Genomic DNA, 21,350 nt, shown 5'->3' with positions numbered 1-21,350 from the left:
GCGAGCTGCTCGGTGCGCGTCTCCTCCAGCGCCGCTGCCGACGGGGTGGTCTGAGCCCTCGCGAGGTGTTAAACACACCGGGAAGTTGTTCTGCATGTAAAAACGTTAAAGAGGAGCAAGATGGAGCCGGCAGCAGAAGCAACCAGTAGTGATTCACAGAGCACCGAGGGGACTGATGAAGAGCTCTGAGCAGCGGAGGGTCTGTAGGCAGCAGAGGGGGAGGACTGGAAAAGGGGGAAATTCATGTCACAGCAGAAGACAAGAAAATAAGAGACTCAAGGAGGAGTTTTGCTTTGCCCACCAGACAATTGAAAATAGATCAAAAGAAGAACCCAAAGGGTTTTTTGGAGCTGACAGCTCCTTAGGAAGAAAGTGGGGCAAATTTCATACATTTGAACATTTTAAAATCATTTTCTTTTTGCCCAGGAAGTAGAGGGGGAGCAAACAAAGGGAGAAGACCAGATTCTGATATCACTCTTACTGGTTGAGACAGATTTGAGTCTGCTGCACTGAAATCAGAATCTGGCCCTTAAGTAGGCAGTTCAGCTCCCTGCAATGAGAAACAAGTGAATTCTGAGTTATGGGATGAAAGACAGAGAAAGAAGGAAAGGATTTTTATGAGGAAAATTAGAAGATCATTATTTTACTGTCTCAACACCTGTAGAGAAACATGGTTAAGATTCAGCATAAGTTCCTTTTAAAGACTCAGCTGAGCTGAATTTGCTTTAGCCTGACCACGACACGCACGGACAGCTAGTGATGGTCAGCCGATTTACGGTACCGTGCTAGCCCACAGTTATGGGAATCGACTTCCAATCTTTTTAGGTCCTAAGCATTTTCTGAAAACAAGACCTACCCTGGCAGAAGTATGACAGTAACCCCAGGTACTCTTCATCAAATTCACCTTCAGGATGAAACAAAAATACAAACTGTCATACGGACAAATATTTCCCGGACTGGCAGGACTCAGGGGGTGTCAGACAGCATCTGTCTCAAAAACAACCTATGCTTTGAAGGTTCCAGCTTCGCAAGGCTCTCACAACAGCCAAACTTTTCTCAGAGGCAGGCACCCAATAAATCTGTATTTAACCTCCCAAGGCTTCTTTCTCTGCTGGCCCCATCCTCCATGGTGATGAAGGCGGCGTTACAGCAGCAATGTGGGGTAGCAAATTCACATGGGGTGTGTTTTGCACACGACCTGCATCAATACTTCATGATTTCTTTTATAATGACAGCATTAAACATCCTCTGGCAGAGGCTCACAGGATCTGTGCTCACTCAAGTAACTTAAGGACAGGCCTGTGAAATTCTCAGCAAACAGCAGGAGACAAATAATCAAATTTGGGACAATTTAACATAGAAAGTGCCAAGTTACAAAAAAAAAAAATATCTAATGCTGTTCCTTGTGGCCTGAGTGGAGAGCTCAGGACCATAATAGTTCCTGTCTGACCATCAACACCACAAAGCAGATTTTGAAAGTAAAAGGCGCACCACGCATTCCTCTTTTCAAGGGTTATTTTATGATGAGAGGAATGAAGAGAAAAGGAAGTTAAGTCGGTGGCTGCATTCGCCGTTATGTGTCAATCCAGTGAGACAGGGGAGTTGTACTGGTGGAAAATCAAAGAAATGAACACAGTGCACAGATCGACTCCACGCTATACATTTTGCGGAGAGGAACATTTTTTGGCATGTCTGATCTCCTTTGATCACTATTGCTCAAATCACGCTGCAAAGGATTTCAGAATCTGTCAGCAGAGAAATATTCCTAAGGAAAAAAATATATAACTGTTTCTCTCCTCCCCTGGCAGAGTCCAGCATTGACACACTCACTATTAATAGAGGTTCTCCACTGTTATCCAAGGGAAGTGCAAAGCCATGCCATTAAGGAAACCCAGTCCCACAGGGCATGCTCAGATGGACACTGTGCTCAGGCACAACAGCCCGCCCCACTCTGCATGTCACGCTTTTCTTGTTGTCTGGGATGTTATCTGTCAGTCAGCCTTCTCTGTGCTGATATATTCAGAAAACCTGTCATTTAAACATTCAGATATTCAAGTGTTGCAGTAAGTCAGCTAACGGTTGGCTCTGGAGCTGAAGCACAGCATTTAATCACAGAGTAGATGTAACAAGCAGAACCACCGGGCCAAATTTCCCATGGTTCCTTACTAATTGCCTTATTTTTAATATACAGTCAGCTCCTTGCAACTTGTATTCCCTATATCTGGAAGCACTTGCCATCAAATGATCTTGAAAATAATTTCCTTCCACATCTTCAAACTATCCCAGAAGACCCACATTTGCCAGAAAGAAATCAGCTGGTTAGTGGGATTTTAGGCTGGACAATTATGGGGTGTATTTACCTGCCTGCAGGTAATTGCTGTAGCCATTCGACCACTTCTGCAGCTGACATTCATAGCACTCATTCCATCAGTATAACCCCCCTCAGGAGAAAACCCTGCTTAACTCTATTAATAGTGTGCACGTGTGCACTAAGTATCTGTAGCTGCTCAAGAGCTACAAGGATGTGGCGTGTTGGCAGGGAGAGTTTGATCCAAGGAGGTCGCAAATGTCTGGTGTCCCATGAGAAAACAAGAAAGGCTTCTCAACCAAGTCCCAAAAATGATGCTTTACTGCATAGTCTCATGAACAAGGGCAGCTGAGAGGGCTGGTAGGTGAAATAGTTAATCGAGCGATAGCTCTGCAGAAGCTGTCGATGGCGAAGGAGGCAGCAGCTCAACCCATCTATCCTCATGTGTCTCCCACTGCTATCAGATATCACCTCCCGTAAGCTTGTGCTCAGAGCAAGGAGACAAAAATTGCTATTGACAGAAGCACCCTGCAGACAAGGTCCTCTGCTGCAAAGCTGCTAGCATCCTGCGTGGTGGAACCCATTTTAAATGACAACAGAACACTAATGTTATGGAAAGATCTTGTTGTATAGTTTTCAGGATTAGGGGGGAGGTGGAAAAAAAAAAAGTACAGGCTGCCTTGACAAATACTGTCAGACATTTAAGTGCTTTATCTTCCAGTGCTGATTTGTGCAAAGACTTCCAGGGCATCAGGGAATGTTGTAATTGATAAATACTAACCACAGGAAATGGCTGTTTCAAAGACATGGCTGATGGCATGGCCAACAACAACGTGATGATGTAATGCATGGCCACAAACAACATTAATGAGCATTTGCATCCTACAGCATTAACCATTGCTCTCAGTCATCAAAAAATAAAACCCCAGTGAACAATTCTGCAACGGTACAGGTAGGATTATTAAAGGATTATTTGAGAAAGAGCAAGGAGAAGGTAGTATGTCATCAGAATCTGGGATCACTACTTTGATTTACTGTTGAAAACTCTATGTACTTTGAGATCTCAAACCCCAAAACAAAGCTTAATCTTCACTTAGGCGCTACAATTCCCTCCCTTATCACATTATCTGAGTACATCACACTCTAATTATAGTTATCTGAACAACATTTAGTGAGACTGGGAAGTACTAACCTTGTCGGAGAAGCCCTTGAACACAGAGTAAAGCCAAGTCAGAAACATTTTTTAGTTTTTAAATGCCAGCTAAGTACACTGCAACCAGTGGAAAAAAAATGTTCTTACACCATCAGCAACACTTCAGAAAATTTGCCTCTTCATTATCATTAACCCAGATCCTGAAGTCCTGGCTCAAAATTCAGAGCAAAGTTATTATTATGAGGAAAAGATGCATTATAATATTTGTATTTCTAAAAGCATCATTTAAAACGTATCAGTAATCATTCAAGGAAAGGAGTAATACTTACAGCATCCCAGTGGGATATTATATCTTACTCTCAAGAGGTATCCAGAAGTGCTTCTCAATATTTTAGTATCTGTTAGGCAGTGATTGCAGTTTATTTCTCTCTCTCTAGTGGGTACAGAAGTAGAAGCTAAATATTCCATCTTCCTCTCCAAAGTGTATAAGGGACTGTATCCTCATACTCAAGCAAAGAAAATAAATCTCTCTTCCACGTCACATCCTGGTGTGGAAAACAGCCCATGTGTGCCTTACTGAGCGTGGACCAGTGGCCACGTTTGTCTACACATTGCTTCAAGGCATCCTCTGTGAAGCCTTTGAGAAGAGCTTCAAGGACTTCAGGCCTTGTGCAGATGCTGTAGAATAGTTGTTGCTGAATTTAACTGAGGTGTTTCCTTATCTGCCACTTCTTCTGTTTCATGGCTTTTATTCTTTTGCATTGCTTTACATGCTAGGGCATGGAGCCAGGTATTTCACCAAATCTCAGTTCTATTTTGTTTGTATTTTTTGTGTTTAAGTACAAGTCAGACTCTGCTGTTGTGCTTTTAAAGCCAACCACTGCTTCAGTAGCTTCCACCCAGGTAGTTCTGATTTTTCCCAAACCTGAGTTTCAAAGTCCATCATTACGAAAAAAAGGTAGCGTTACATTTCCTAGCAAAACTTTGTTTCTGATACTTTGTGGATTAGAAGAGCCCTCAGTACCCTGTAGATCACCCAGAGTTCTTGATAGTGACTTCAAGCCTCACTGAGAATTTAATAAGCTGCTGCTGAGTTATATGACACCTATTAAGTTTATGGAAAAAATTTATCCAGTCTGTTGCTGTTATTAACTATCAAATACCATAGACAGTAGAGAGGACCCTGAACCAATATCAATGATCTGAACTACAGCAAAAACACTAGGAAGAATATTTTGGTTTCCCAGGCTTTGATACAGGTCCAAATTTCACAGACATTTGCTATTTCTATAAGAAGTTGGCCAGAATGACTAATCTCAGTATCCCTAAGAACTGGAAATAGAAAGAATCTCTCAAGCTCATCTAGAATTTTCTGTTTGGGGCTAACTGTCCTCTTTTTTCACCTCTGCTAGACTTGCTAATACTCTTTCATGTGAAAGGCTCCAGATATAAGCACCAAGAAATGAAGGTCTCCAAGCATAAGAGAGGAAAAGCCCAGACACTGCTAATACCAACCCATCCTGCCCTGCTGATGCGTTTCGGGCCTGCGGTGGAAGGGATGGCTTCATGGCCTCTGTGTAAGAGAAAGTTCTGCTGAGGGGCCTATTTCATTCAGAAATTTAATAACGCAAGGCCATTTTACAGATGCCAAAACCCTCCATCAATCCGTCAGTGCTGCAAACACAAGCGGCTTGGGGAACATTTCAGTCTTGCAGACTTCTTGTCTCTTAACTGAGTTTCTGGAAGTGGGATGTTCATTTGGGCTGTTGCCCGTGTCCATGCTCTGTGAATGAGCAAGTTCACAAAGCAGCCTTCGGTGGACAGAGCTCTCTCCTTCGTGCATCTCCCTGTTTGCACGGAAGTTGTGGGAGCTCACTTACCTGTGATGCTTCTGCTTTTCTATCATCAGCTTTGGATAAATTCAACCAACTAGCTTCAAAGTTATTGGAGAAGTACATACAGACTGAGAGAGTGCCCCACCTATACACACACAAGCACAGAGTCTCCATAATTTCCATAGGAAATTAGGGTGAGAAGATTATTTACATTTTTTCCTTAATGAATAGGAGAGGATGAAAATCATGCTCTGAATGTATTTCCTCTAAATTGGCACACCATAATGAAGAGACTCAAAGAAATGACCATCCAGTCTCTGAAGCCCTGTTATGCTGGGAGAGATTTAGTTTCATTGCGTGAACTGCTGTAAAAATAAGCGCTGGGATCTTTAAAAATCTGAATTTTGGATTGCCTTGCTGGAGAGCCATCGGGAGCAACAAACGAGCTGACGGCAAACAGAGGGATGCATGGGCAAACATGCTTAGCAGGAGCAGTCCCAGCTGAAGGGCTCTCATCCACCTGGCAGACGGGACAGGTGTGTCACTTCCAGATGTGACGTGAGCCACTTCTTGTTCGCAGACTTTCAAGTGCTGTGCAGAGAAAGCCTGAGCTGTTCCCGCAATTAGAGTAGATACATCATTTAGTGGAAGAATTAAATGCACTGTAGTAGCAAACCTGCAGTTGACACTCACAGGGTGCAATTGAAATCCTCCGGATTAGTAATTCTTTTGAGATCTTTGTAATCATTGGTAATAGGTAGTGAAATAAATCCACATTTATATCCTACAGACTGCAGCTGTGCTTCTGTTAAAGTAGTATTAAGTGATGGTTTTTAAATCCTTCTGCCAGCTCGAGCTGTAAGCACCGAAACTCCTGTGCAGAGGATAACTCATCGTGGGTGATGTATGTTCCTGAGCACAAAAGCGCTGGTTAATGAATAATGAAAGCGCCAAGGCAGAATCGCACCTCGGGGCTTCACTCCTGCAGTAAGCTCTCTGGGGAGAGGTCCCCATGCAGCTCGCTGTGCAACAGCCGTCTCCGCTACCCGACTGCGGCTACGACCGGATGCGGCTATGGAGAACCGTGATAGAAAATAATACAAAATACTAATGTAAAGCTTTATCCGGATGGACAAAGCGATGAACCTCATGTTGTGCAGTTGAGCGAGGGGTTCATCCAGCCAACTCTGGCATTGTTCCTTCAGGTGTCAGGAGTGCACACTCACGCCCTGACTTACTGCACAGGCTCCCAGTTAACTAAACAAATATGCCATTAAAAGCCGAGCCAACCTTGAGGGGGACATGCGGGTGTAAATTGCAGCAGGAAGAGATTTATGGACTTGTTTTCCAAGCCTAGAGAGTAATTGAAGAGGCCTCAGACAGTTCAACATTCAGCAGCTCTGATAAGGGAAACCAGCACTTCACTGGGGACGAGACAGGAGGGGTGATGGGTGCTAGATTGGCACTTGGCTCTGCTGTGGAGCCCCAGCCATGGAGCAGGGACCCAAAGTGACAGTCATTCTAGGAACAAAAAGAAGCTTTGCAAACTGGGTACGCTCGTAAGATAAGCACGGCGCTGATAAAGTAAAGCGCAGAGAGATTAAAGATCTCAAGAGAACGATGTTAGTGGCAGACTGAAGAAAAGAGCCCCGGAATCCTGGCTCTCCCTTCCTTCAGCTAGGCTTCAGCCCAATCTGCCCAAAATTCGTGACCTTAGAGATGGTTTCTTGATGGCATAAAAAAAGATCAGTGCCTGACTCTACGGGAGAATAATTTACTTAATACAGCCTGGGAGGAAAAGGAAATTGAGCAGAGCTGGCAGAAGCGTGTTTACCTGGTTCTATTCCTTATGTGTTATGTTTGCTTTGTTTTCATTTAGGAATCTACAAAGGACATTGCTTCCGAATCAACCACTTCCCTGAAGACAATGACTATGACCATGACAGCTCAGAATACCTTCTCCGTAAGTGAAAAGCAATACCTAATACACGGGATTAACAGACATGGCCGGAGAGACTTTTCTGGGTTTCTCGTCTGTAGAGTCCAACCCAAGTCTTATTCACGGCAAGAGACTGGCCCAAACTGGGTGGCACAGGGCAGTGGTCACGTATGTCCAGTTCACGCTGCAGGAGACCCCACCATGACCCTTGGGGACCCTCATTTGAAGGGTTTCCTTCAGCCAGGGGAGCGCTCACGATTGTGGTGCCTTTTCTCTAAATATTATACAGAAAATTTTCAAATGAAAACTACAGCTATCATTCCCAGATTGGCGAGGATGTTTTACAGAGGGAGTATTTATCTGATTAGTGTACCAAAACAGGTTTGAGGAGTGGGTTCCAGCCCATTAGGAAGCTTTTCCTAATGCTTAAACCCAACCCTTATGCAAGCCTCATCCTTTGCAGCTGCTGAGCCACCTCCCCCTGCAGTGAAATTACTGCATTGTAGGAAGGAAGCTGAAATTTCTGCAGCTAACAGCAAAAATCTCAGCACGAACACGGGCTGTGCCTTCCCTGCATGGACAGCCAGCCATTGCTGCTCCGTGCTGGTGCGTAATCCCCCCCAGAAGTTAATTTCATCCACCAACCTGGGGCTTGAAATAAGGGCGATCGTTTCATCTCCAGACGACCGTTCACTCAGGTGGTGGGAAATCTTGGAACCCGAGTGTGAAACTTCACGAATCCTGCAAAGTCTGAGTTACATTTCCCTTCTCCAGCGGGCGCCTTGCCTGGTTGTTTCTTTTGAACAAAAGAGCTGACCAGGCAAGCTGAAAGCAATGCCCTTTACCAGAGAAAGGAACTGCAGTTCACAAGGTGTTGGGAAAGCTTCAGGGAGCGATGAGTGCCGCTGCCGGCTGAGACACCCGGCAAGGCAAAACACTCCTCAATTACACTGCTGTTAATTACCTGAAACACCACTTAGAGAACCACTCTGCCCTTCTGCTCACTTCGGGGAAACAACTTCTGGTTGCTAAGACAAGAAGAAAGGATAAAAATCTCTGAAAAGTATGCTTTAGCAGAAAACCCAGGGTTTTTTTCATCTTTACTCTTGTCAATTTACATCAGTCATAGTGCTTGGGTGACATGATTTCAGTGCTCAGGCGAAGGCAGGCTAGCAGAGTGTGAGCACAGCTGCATTTATCTTCCATACAAAGCCTTGGAACCAGTGTTAAATTGATGCCAAGTCAGCTTTAGGAAAGAAACATCGTTAGTAAAAGAACTGTAAAGGCAAGAGGAATTAAGTAGCATCTTGACAAAAGTGTATTATGCCTTCTTTCTTTGGAGAAAAGGGAGAACTGGGGAAAACAGTCTCCAGCTCCGCAGTAAGAGGCGAGATTGGCAAATTGTTTGTAGCGGACTTGTGACGGGTGTTCCTAAAAGCTGCTTTCCAAAGTGACTAAGTACAGACCTTAAAAACAACTTGGTTCAACCTTTATGTCTTCTGCAAAATCAGGCTTCGACTGCTCCCCCCACAGAGGAGTCCCCTCGCGTAGCCTGCACAGGTAGCAGGACTCCTGTGCCTTAACTTTTACAAGAAAAACTGCAGCTCCACTTAAAATGCATATGGTTGATTTAGAGATTACTGGAAGGTTATGGATCTAAATCCAGAAGAGATGAGCTCATGCGTATGTGTAATAGGAACCAAATCATTGTCTAACTAGACACAGACAAGAGGATATTTGCATCCTGTTTCAACGGAGACGCGAGACCTTCCGTCCCATTTTTGCCCTCTGTGCAACACCTTTGCAATCTGCTGTCCCATATCATTCACCGTGCATTTTAGCCATTTCTTGGCACAAGTCTCTTGGAGGGCCACGTTGAGGGTAGCCCTTATTTTTCCTGTCTTGCTTAGGCAAGGGCACCGACACTGTGCATCTTGTGCTCCTAAAAGAGCGGCATGAGGGGTCTCAGCCTGCTCCAGTTACCAATCTAATATAGGCTTCAGATAAATGCAAACATTGTGGTGCTAGCAGAACTGAGCCCTGATTCAAAACCCTACTGAAATCAGTGATTTTAGGGGACTTTGGTCTGGGGTGTGGGTAGGAGCAGGAGATTGGATTTTGCCCTTCAGCATTCAGGCTGCTCCCTGCAAAACTACGCGAACGGCAGCCACAGTGACAACTAACACGTGCAGAGGAGCTCAGACGAGACCCCTGGTATTGAACCTTCCCCGTGACAACACACACCAGTCTGTGTGTCTAAAAAAATCCCCTTCACATGTCTGTGCAGAGCCCCAGCAAGTGCCGGAGGTAATCGCTGCCGTGCACAGAAAGCCCATGCAGTCCCCAGGGCTGCCGCCGGCATTGCCCAACCACGCACGTGTGCTCCGGCTTCCCTCCTCTCCTGCATTTCTGCAGGCACGCAGAAACCAAGCTGCTCCCATCCGGCATCGCACGAAGCACATGAACCTCTCCCTCTTTGCAGAAGAGGGGATTCCAGCCGAACTCATCCTCACTGTGTGCATGAGGCTGTCAGGGCTCTGCTGAGGTGCAAAAGTGCAGCCATGAGGGGGGCACTGGGGGCCCCGTTGCAGGGCCATGTCTACACTTTCATGCACTTTTTCCCCGCACGCCGTAGCATCCCCTTTTTAAAGCCGTTTGCTTGGCTCCTGCCTTTCGGAGGAGAATAAAAGCACGAGCAGAGCGCCAGGGCTCGCAGCCCCGCAGGGAGGAGCAGCACGGCAACGCTGCGGCACTTCACCGAAGGAGGTGTCACAACGCATAGCGGTGCACAACAGCCGATGCAAACAGACAGGACGGTAAACAAGAAAAAAAAAAAAAAGCCAGGGAGGAAGCAAAACCCACATTTCCTTAATGTTTTTTGATGCGCTGTCATTTTATTACCGGTATCAGAAGACATATGTAAATTCTACATGGTACCTATGAGCTTCCTTTTAAATTTCAGAGCTAAAAGTACACATTGTAGGAAAAAATGTACTGTGGAGTTTTACGGGAAGAGAACACTGTGCGGTTTGTTTCTCTTTACATTAATTACCTACTACAGAAAAATTCTCTCTGGAGATTATTGCTAGAAGTAGAACAACCCACCACCTATATTTGGCATGTCTGGCAAGTTCCTTCCGATGATATCACTGAAGCATTTTAGGAAAGATCTTTGATTTAATTGAAATCATTATAAACAGCATCAACATAAAATACAGAAAACAACGACCAGAAAGGATGGGCCACAGTAGATTTTAAGGCTAGGCTGCCTTTTGTCAGGACAGTAACAGACAGGCAGTGATTTGGGGTGCCTTTGTGTCCAGCGGCGCAGAGCCTGACATCAAATATTTTTCTAATAATTGAATCTAAAAACTGACCCAAAAGTCAAAGCCCTGTTACCTCGTCTCGGACACGGCGGGATACACCCAGGACAACAGAATGGGCTCTCAGCACTCAACAGGCTTTGATTAGAGACCTTACACCCTCTTTACTCGGATTTGCCGATTATTGCAAGACGCTGTCGGAATAGCAATGCATCTGGCTGAACTGGGCTTAGATCCAGTTAGAAAACGCCCCGTCTGTAAAGGACACGTGCCGTGGCGTTGCCTGCTTTGGTAGGAGACGGACTCTTCTCGCTGTTGCAGATCGATGCAGGCGTAAGCTTCCCAGGCAGGGACTGTCTTTTTTGTTTTATGTTTGCACCATCCTAGTGAGGGCTGGGCCCGTAACCGGGGCTCTCGGGGGCTTTGCAGCGCACACAAAAGCAGCGCTGTTATTAAATGCCCGGCCCTGTCCCTCTTGTAGCCAGTGGGAGTTTTGCCACCAGTTACCAGGGGAATCATTAGGAAGCCATTCTCGAAATTGGGAACGCCGCGGCCATCAGAAGTAAAATGCGAAGGCATCAGCTGTAACATCTGGCCGTTTCTCCCCGGGAAACGGGTGCCGCTCACTGTGCGTGTCAGCCAGCAAATGGCACCCGGGAGAGACCGCACCGCTAACGGCACCGCATCGGCAGGCTGGCCCAGATGCCGTTTCGGCACTTTTCTCCGTGTCCGCCTGGCGTGCCGCGGGGTCTCCCCCCCTCTGAGACGGCAGCCTCTGACCCCCACGCACCCTGGGCACCCCCACGCCCCGGCACCCGCTCACGCTGCCGGGACTCCCTTCCGCACCTTTGCCTTTCCGTGGCCCCCAGCTTTGGGGCAAGCCTGTTTTCCACAACAGTATTCAGCACCTTAGCTCCGCTTCTTCAAAAAAACCCTCTCTCTGTAACAATATAATTTGGTTCCTCGCTCTGCCCTTCAGGAACACCTACCAGATTTTAACCCTTTGGCTTTTACAATACTGACTTCCTCTTCTTGTGCCTGTTTATTTTTTCCTCAGCCCTTTTGTTCCCTCCCTTCCACTTCCCTCTCGATTGCTGCTCAGTCTTGTAGTGACCCAACTTTGAAAGCTAGCTTAAAGTGGTGTTTTAAATTTTTTTTCAGGGGTTTTATGGCCCGTGCTGGTGAATGGACTGAAGCATACAGAATTTTAAACGACTCTACTTAGCTGTCAGGAAACTAAACACAAACATCTGAGACACACTTGTTAAAATTTCTTCCTTAGAAATCTGAAAGGTTTCAATGTCCTTAATAGCCCACAAAAGAAAAAGGGGTTATTAGCTGTGCTCGCTGGCAACACGAATGCCACAGACTTCAAGAGCTGTAATTTGCTCACCTTGCGCATGTACCAAGGAACAGATCCGTCTGCTCAAGCCATCCCCAAACGTCGTAGGGTTCATAGCCAGCTCATTAATTTTTCAGTGCCGCTCCCTGCATGATGTCGGGTCTTACTGCCACTTACCTCATGCTTTGCCAGAAATGTTCTGTACACAGTGGCATCAGATAATAGCGATAACACTTTCTAGGAGAAAGTCAAAAGATTTAAGCTACTCCAATTGAGAGTGTCTGTACCACATTGGCCTCGCATCCCAAGAACATACCCAGAAATGCAGAATCCATGATAATTCCAGCAAAATCCAGGGGGTTTGAGACTTTATAATCACCACACTTGCACCCAGGAGGCATCTGAAATGATTGCTCTTTGTCTTGGTTTTCTACCTATCTCCCCTCCAGGCGTTGTCCGTGCCTCTAGTGTGTTCCCCATCCTAAGCACAATATTGCTGCTGCTGGGAGGACTCTGTGTCGGAGCAGGAAGGATTTACAACAGCAAAAACAACATTATTCTCAGCGCTGGGATTCTCTTTGTTGCAGCAGGTATGTTCTCCTTAAATTGAGTCCTTCAGAAGTGCTGCCTTTTTAAACTGAAAAGGACTGTGGAAAAGCTTGTTGGCAGTTCTCTCCCTGCACCCCTGTCCTGGATCGAGCGCACTAGCAACATCTCACTAGGCAAATTTCTTACGACAAAAATATGTTTTTGAAGCTCTACAACAAGTATATTCTAGAAAAGCTTTTAGTTTTCTTGAAAAAGGAAGCTAAAGTCAGTAAAAAGCAGGTTTCACACTATTTAAAATGTATTAAAATAGTAGATGCATCGGGCGTCTCTTACATCCAGGGCCTTTTTCTTTTCTTTTATACAATGGGAGAAAAAAATCACCTACGATAGGTGAGCCCGTTTTTCACACTAGAAACATCTGAGAGAGTCAGCCGCATTGCTAATAGCTTTCCCTGAAGCTTGGATTAAGCATGCTGCATTTAGATGAAAATTCAGCAAGGTGGAAGAGAACTTATCTTGATCAAGGTGAACAGCCATAGCCCTGAGCTCAAAATGTATTTTTATTATTATTCTGAATGTTAGAATCCCACTAACACTATTAGCGAGTTCCCAACGTGGCAATGAAGAGATGGGAACAAGTCCTGCTGAATATTTTAGGATCCATGCGAGCATACGTGACCAGATGTGGATCTATTCTTTGTTTTTCAAGGGTAAATGAAATCTTGAGATAAATGAAAGAGTAAATAAATGTAATAAAATTTCCTCGTCATAATCTTTGAACCATTCAGGTCCAGAAAGTAACATGGCTTGAATTTTATCTTCCCAGCCACATAACCACTGATCTATGTTTTTCTCTCTCTAGGACTAAGTAATATCATAGGGATCATTGTCTACATATCAAGCAATGCAGGTGACCCAAGTGACAAGCGAGATGAGGACAAAAAGAACCATTACAACTATGGTTGGTCTTTTTATTTTGGAGCCTTGTCTTTTATTGTGGCCGAAACCATAGGTGTTCTGGCTGTGAACATTTATATTGAGAAGAACAAAGAGCTGAGGTTTAAGACCAAGAGGGAATTCCTTAAGACTTCTTCCAGTTCTCCTTATGCCAGGATGCCAAGTTATAGGTACAGGAGGCGGAGGTCCAGATCCAGTTCTCGATCTACAGAGCCTTCTCCATCTAGAGACATTTCTCCGGTTGGCATGAAGATAGCAAGCACCATTCCCATGAACGAAATTTCCATGTACACTCTTTCCAGAGAGCCTTTGAAGGTTACAACGGCTGCCAGCTACAACGCAGACCAAGAAGCCAGTTTTCTGCAGGTTCACAACTTCCTTCAGAAGGAATTTAAGGAAGGACTCCACGTCAACATGGTCAACAGGAGAACGACGCCTGTTTGAAGTACCTTCCTTCCTCGCGCCTTTTGAAGAAATACCGAAACAGAATGGATCTGTCATGAAAGAGAAGGAGCGATGTTAAAATACCCTCTCACCTCTTTAATTGTGGCATGTGTTGAGGTAGTAAGTGGAGATCCTCTGGACCAACATAAAGATATTACATGCTCGTAGCTTTTTTTGAAGCTATTTGGAGTTTGTTTCTTTCCGTTCTTGGTGTCACGAGATGAAGGCAGTTCATGTTCCTGCACTTTTGTACTGTATACAAAGTCTTGGAGAAACTGCAAAGGACTTGCCACCAGTGTGTTTTAAAGGATTACAGAAAAATTGTTGTACGACTTTCTTTTTTCTAATATTGAGATCCCTTAATACAAACTTGCAAATATGATTTATAACCAAGCCCAAGGATGAATACGAACTACTCATCAAGTGAGCCGCTTTCCTTTGACACAGCATAAGCTTTGCCTGTTAAAAAAAAAAAAAAAAAAATGGAAAAAGAAGAAATATTTTTGAAGGCAACACTTTCTAAAACTGACCTGCGCTACTGAAACCGTAGAGCATCCGTGTACTGAGCATTACAGACTCCCTGATGGGGTGGGAAGGGGGTGTCCCATTTCTGGGTGTAAGGCATCCCTCGGGACAACGCAGGTGGGGGAGAAGAGGGTGGGTGCATCTTGAAACACCTGGAAAGGGAAGGATTGAAGTAGGTGGGACTTGAGCATATTTGCAAATATCATTTTTTTGCCTAACATTTAGAAAACTTGAATTCTTATTTCGACTAGCCCTAGTGCCTGATCCGGCAAGGTGCTGAGTGCTGTCTGTCAGGAGTCCCTATAGACTACGTAGAGCAAGAGCGAGAAGCAGAGCGGAGCCGGGGTGGGCCGCGCAGGCAAAGCCACCGGTTCCCTGCGACTGCATTCCTGTTTTCCTTACTGCTTCACAAGTGCAACACTAACGCTACTGGAAACTAAGATACCTAAGCAATGTGCATAAGAAAATGAGAAGCTAATATGTTCGGACTAGCAAAACTTCCTGCAGCAATGGGAACTGAGTGTTAACAGAATGGATGACAACTTTGTATTTTTTAAAATAGAACAAAAATAATCACCGTTTATGAGATATTTATTAAACTCTTTTTATTATGAATAAGTGCCGCATGGTGCAAGGTATAGTTGCTTTTAGATGGAAATGACGGTTCGACCTAATTTAATTTATTTTGTAATGATGAATCTACTTACGTGCAGAGAGCCCACAGAAAACTCTATGCATCACCTAAGGGGGGAACTAATTTGTACCCTTTGCTTCTGTATGTTTCTAAGAAAGTCTGAATTTTTTTTTTCTTTTAAATTCCTGCTTTCATTTTTTACACTTAGGCTTGGAATCTCAAAGCTCAAGGGCCTGACTCAAAGGTAATTTAATTTAATAGTACTCCTGTTGATTTTAGTGACCACTTGACCAAGCCATATGAGAATGAGATGCCCGATTCCCCTTGGATGAATTAGGTGCAGTGAGAGAGGAGCATCTAATTCCTGTAGATTCCTTTGAATATACCCATCATCTTTGCCCAGAAAATCTTTCCTACCAGAAGACTAGAGAAGTGGCGACAAGAAAAAAAAATCATGATTTGGAAAGCGTGGCTCACTGATGGTGGGAGATCTCAGCCAAACTGTTAAAACCTCTTTAGTCTTAATTGATCCTGCGATGGCCGCAGCATCAGTGACTCGGTGGTGGTTTGGATACGAGGCTTTCAGCTAGTTCAACCATGTCCTCCAGGAAAATCCCGGAGGAGCTGCCTTAACATCCCAAAAAGCAAGTTGAACCCCCTCTCCCCACCAGGTAAACCCTGCTTAAGCCTCTCTCCTTGCAAGAACCAAGACACAATTCTCAATTTTAAGCGAAAGTCTTCCCCTAGTCGCCGTTAAGCTCTGCCTAGCCCTCAGCCTGGCAGAGCGACACCGTTATTTTGGCGGAGGTGGGTTGGAGCCTTCATCCCTGCTTATTAAGAGTTTCCATTCAGGTTAAAACTCTGCTGGGATCCTTTTTCAAACCTCTGAACTCTGAGAGCTAAAGCGAATGGAGCAATGGGAACGATTTAAAAGTAGAAAATGTTGTGCTACTTTCTGTATCAACACACTATGGAGAAAGGTGTTACACAAGCTTTTTAAAAAAAATTCAAACGGAGGCAGACAAGAAAACTTTTTTACCTACTTTTCGGCTAGGACAACATAAAAGAGTTCTAAAATTATTAAAGTTCTTGATGAAAGGTTTTTTTTACAAGAATCTTTATGCTTTCAAACAATAAATTATTTCCTACTTTTTGAGACTTCGTAATATTAAAATACTTTGATTAGCTATGATAGAAGTAGAAGTTTGCAATGAAAAAAAATACCTTCTGTCTCATTAGTGTGTCATACTAAGTGCTAATTTACATCTAATTATAGTTGATGTATTTTTCAAGTGCAATTTCCCAGAACTATTTGTTTCCCACTGTGTTAATAAACTAATAGTTAGAAATAAGTCCTCATCCGTGTTTACTGTAATTAAGAATAAAACCATTCCCTTTAAAACCAGGAGTTAGATATAGGCTGTTTTTCTAAACTCATGTACATTGAACTGGAAGTTGACAGTGTGAGGTTTGCTTCGCGCATTGGTTTTGTTCCTTTAACCGTCATTCTCCAGTGAACGCGTTTAAAACCAACCATCTGATTCCAGCCAAAGCCTGAGGCTTTTCTAGAGCCCGGGTCAGACCTGCAGAGGCACACGCAGTATTTTTACACCATGTTGGCAAAAAAAGCCTTGCCAAGCGTTTCGGGATGTTTCTCTTTGCCAGAGCCTCCTCCCCCAGAGCAGGGCTGGTTTCGGCAGCTCTCCGAGCGCGACGCCCTGCTTCGGCCCAAGCCAGAGCATCCGCTCCTTCTCCAGCGGGCACCTTTGAAAAATGGAGCTGGAGCGGGGAAGTATTCATGGGATGCTCACGGGATATGGGGTCTGGACAGGGAACAGAGGCACGGGGAGATAACAGGGACCGGAGCTTTCGTCCTGTGGGAGAATGGGGGCTGCGATTTAAAACGCGTGGTCTATGTCAAATTGCAGCTCAGTAATTTTTTTCAACCAAAGCAAAAAAAAAGAAAAAAAAGTTGTTTCATTTGACAATTCCAGTAAAAAATAAATCCTCCAAAAATCAGTCTTTTCCTGTGGAAAACTTTGATTCTGACAAAACTGAAAAATTTGCAGCATTCCTGCCCATGAAGAGGGTCTTGCTCCATGGCTGATCTGTCTGAACAGAATTAGGTTGTGCTCAGACTTTGAAACCACTCAGTGATAATTAAAAAAAAAAAAAAAAAAAGAAAAAAATAAAAAGTCATGTGTTCTTCCACATCTCTCTGGTTTCCCTGGACAGCATCGAACACAAATTACCCCCCATTTCTCAACAAGGCCTGCAGATATCATATCATAAGAATCAGTCTTTTGGTATTATCCTATAACATACTGTAACAGCAGACCTAAAAAAAGAATATGCTATTGGATCAGATTCAATTTTCCAAGAAACAAAGTTTCAGGTATATCGTCAGCTCTCTCTTCCTAGTTTCTCATACACGATAGGAGTAAAAGGAGAAATCACTTCATATGCCCGTACATCTAACAATAAACTATTTTTATATTTCTTTTCTGTATGGATCACATATCCACAAGGGCTAATATATCATGTCCCTTGAGGTTACATTTCTGTCTGCAGTTCTAAAGTGTTATTTCCACTGTGCTTCAGTTCTACTGGTATAATCACAACCATGTATAATGTACTTAATCCTTACTTTTTAAATAAACCATTTTAAATGTATTCATCTCTGTGTGGAGAAAGGTATATAGATTTTTAACTTCCACATTTTCTGAGCTGAGATTTCTGTGTTTATTTTTTCACAGTTCTACCTATTTTGATTGCAGCTGGGGATGTTACTGGAAGCCAATATATCAGAAAAAAAAACCTATTCTTGTGGTCCCACAGGCCAAGAATTCTCCAAGATAAGCTATCGTCACGACATTTCCAGGCATTTGGGCAGGAAACTAAGAAAAACCTTCTAGTTTCCAGCTTAAACTTGGCCCATATGGGACACGGTCTGGTTTGGGTGCCCGCTTTGAGACTGGTATAGTGGCCAGGGGCACTGCAAATCACCATCAACAAAAATAAGCCGGTGTCTTGTGAAGTCCTAGCCCCGAGCCTGTGCTTTGCCTCCACCTTTTGAGGTTTCATGCGAATTCTCTTCCAAGCATCCTCCTCTCCCAGCTCCTGTCCGTTTTTCCTGAAGAAAGCTCGACCCCGTGTGTTGAAGCTCCACGAAAGCCTTGCTCTGATCACCACCATAAAATCCCAGCGGTAGAAGCAGCACCAAACGCGGGTGGACGGTTCAGCAGCCTCTCGCTGCTCCCAGACATCCCGAACCATCCCTGTATCAGAGACACTATTTCTTCTTCAAATACCTCTTTTAACTTTACCTTCCCAGTTCCTAAGCTTCCAGATTGTCTTTAAAGTTGAAGACTGCCTGTGTATCTCTGCCTGCCTGCCTCTCCCCAGTCAATTGGCATGTCTGGAGGGAGGCAGGGAATTCATCTTCTCAAATGCCTCCGACACCCGGTAGTGAAGCCATTTAAAGCTCAAGCCCAAAGCTGGTTCCCTTGAACTGAAATAAATAAAGGCTCTTCCCACGCTGCCGGGTGAGTCTGTGGGTAAATAGTGACCCCCAGAGCTGTGGCTGCCCTGCTGTGAACAGGGATGTATCAAAAAGTGGTGATGTTTGAGGGGGGAAGCAGAGACAGAGTCCTTAAGGCTTTGGAAAGTGGAAAAAGAGTCCAGCAAGGAGAATGTGGCATTTCCTTAAAATGAGAAAACTAACAAGCATGGGAGGTGCCAAAAATAAAAGGGAATGCGGAGTGCGCTGCACCTGTCTGCAAAACGGCTCGTCTTACAGCCGCCACCACCTCGCTTCACCAGAGCTAAAGGGATCGCTTACCGAAACAGCACACCCGGCACAGTGGTCGGTATTTTAAGAGAACGAAGCTGGGGATCAGCCGTGCGTGCAGCGGCGGGGATGGCCAGCCCTGCCCGCGCTCCATGGGGCTGCAGGGCTGGTGCCGCGCGGGGGCTGGGCTGCGTCCCACGGTGAGGGGTCGGATCTCCTTCGTACCCACGGGAGCCTATTAAAAAAGTAAAAAAACCAACCAAAGCGCACACACACATACATTTTGCTCTTTCCTTCAGTGACAGCAGGATTTCAGCCCCAGACTTAGGGAGCTTTTGGAGGGTGCTGTTGGGGGTACTCCCGGGATCAGCTATGCAGAGCCAACCATGAGCAGGGTGGTCTCACCGCGCTGGGGCAATGCAGGCTCAGGAGCTCCAATATCGCTAACGAGCTCCCATCTGAAGAAAGCTGTTCGCTGACGACGTGCTTGAGCTGAGAGTAGACCAGGCGCAATCTCCTCCACTCTGGGTTATTTGCCCCTGGGAAGGGCCTTCTGCAGAACATCGTTGTGCAATAGGGTGCCGTAGAATTTGATTAATCTGGTTGTGGTAAATATGGAGGCTGGTCTGGAAGAAATACAGAAAAGTGCAAGTGCTGGGGAGCAGAGCCAAGCCAACGCCTCTGACAGGGACAAAATAATGCAGTAGTTGGTCTTGAGACGCCTCCTTTAGCACTTTCTCCAGTAGAGAAACACAATTGTATCTCTCTCACTCACTGCTGCTAAAGTGCAACTAATTACAACCCTCCTTGCTTCCCAACAGGTCCTCATTAATAGCCTGTCTATATTTCATGCGATATCGATTTTTAAATGTGAATTCTTGCCAGCTGACGCAGGGAGACTGCAGGAACCATTCCTAGAGGATTATGTACCACAGTCTTCTGGATGTGCAGGCAACCTTTGGGGTTTCCTTTAGTCCTTGGCTCCTCCAGAAATCAGTTTTGCTTCTGCATTTGTCAGATGCCCACCCAGCCCACCAGCCCCCCCAGGGAGGGTAACTTCACCTCCACACTGGGACAGAAATTCCCAGGCTGGGGACAGAGGCTCAGCCCATGGGCAGAGGAGCCTTTTGGCTCTCGCCACGGCACGTACAGGGGCCACAAGCCGTGATCACCAGGTACCTGCCAGTGGTCCCCAAAACCACACCAAGCCTATGCCGGGAGGAGCAGGCACTGTGCGATATGGCAGCTACAGCAGTTCATGTAGCAAACCCACAGAGCCCATGGGGAGCAACAACCCCACAAAATCCTTTCTTCCCCAGGGACCGGTGGCTCTAGGTCACTTTTGGGGGGCTGGGGACAATGTTTCACCTTGGCTGCAGTAATGTGCGTTCCCAGCCTCCAGGGAAGCCGCTGCCGCTCACGTTGAAGCTCATTGTGTCTCGTTCACGCTCCCAGCTCCACTCTGCAGGGAAAGGGAGGGAAGGATGAATTTTTCCCCTCTGATATCACTTTAGTTGTTTCCTGGATATTATTAGGAAACTCAAACCAAAACCAAACCCTGGGGAACTTGTCCAGATCGGAGCACCTCAATGAGAATAAAAAGGGTGATTCTTGCCAACACTGGAAGAGACACAAAGACCAACACCAGCAAAAACTTAATGAGCTCCCACCCCTGCAGTCCTTGTAGGTTGTAATTAGTCTAAAGCATGATCATTAGCGACCAGAACCTTGCTTTGTGCCCGCATCTGCAAACACACATTCGCTTCCTTACGCTCAACTTGCAGAGGACCTGTGGAGTTTGTAGCTTCAAGGAAGCAAAGTCAGGATGCAGCTCCTACGATTGACTGATGTCTAGTGAAATCCAGAGACTAATTCAAAAGAAAAAGCATTACATTTTTAATGCATTCCTTTTCTGGTTTAAAGTCTGTTCCCTTTGGGATTTTCCACTTTCTTGAGAACTCTTGGTTTAAATGTAAGCCTCTAATATTTCTCCCAGCCCCAACCCAACATAACAGAGCCCTGTGCAGGGCTGTGAGCATCTTCCTACAGATGTGCCCGTGGTCTCTGGCCCCCACCTTGCCCCCTGTCCCCAGCACCCTCCCCAGTCCCCTTCCCCTCTGGTTTCACACCAGGTACCTTCGCTCCCTCCCACGAGTCCCACCTCCCCGGCAGCACCGGGTGCCCATACCAGGTTCAGACAGCACCCTGCTCCCCAGCGTGTCTCGGCCAGCCCAGTCACGCGTCAAGCACAGTAATGTTAACCCCTTTAAGTCATATTCAATTACAGTTATTCTGGATCAATATTTGTTAACTTACTCTTTATTTTCTCTCCCTTTCCTACACTCCCCTTTCACCTTAACACATTGCTTCAGATTGTCCTCATTAATTTGAGCTGACACCTCCGCACCTTTACTTTGACATCAGATTGGGGTGTTCATAAAACAGGACTGGAGTAGCTTTGACATTATCTTGACATGATAACACGGTATTTGCAGCTTTCCACTGACATTTTTTTAACCATTGTTTTGACATTCAGGTACTGTCACACTCC

At 45.2% G+C, this 21,350-nt stretch overlaps 1 protein-coding gene across 1 annotated transcript in view; it reads left to right on the top strand.

Moving 5' to 3' along the window:
- Nucleotides 1–13,850, top strand: part of CACNG4 (calcium voltage-gated channel auxiliary subunit gamma 4) — a 39,799-nt gene extending 25,949 nt beyond the window's left edge. Inside the window, exons 2-4 of the mRNA XM_075719962.1 lie at nucleotides 7,176–7,259; nucleotides 12,350–12,490; nucleotides 13,312–13,850. Coding sequence (XP_075576077.1) covers nucleotides 7,176–7,259; nucleotides 12,350–12,490; nucleotides 13,312–13,850 — 764 coding nt within the window. The remainder of the gene's footprint in view (nucleotides 1–7,175; nucleotides 7,260–12,349; nucleotides 12,491–13,311) is intronic.
- The last annotated feature ends 7,500 nt before the right edge of the window (nucleotides 13,851–21,350 follow it).

This window comes from Pelecanus crispus, chromosome 12 (genome assembly GCF_030463565.1).
Source record: "Pelecanus crispus isolate bPelCri1 chromosome 12, bPelCri1.pri, whole genome shotgun sequence".
Taxonomy (NCBI): Eukaryota; Metazoa; Chordata; class Aves; order Pelecaniformes; family Pelecanidae; genus Pelecanus; species Pelecanus crispus.
Note: the sequence above shows the minus strand (reverse complement) of the source record. Positions and strands in the feature narration are given on the sequence as shown.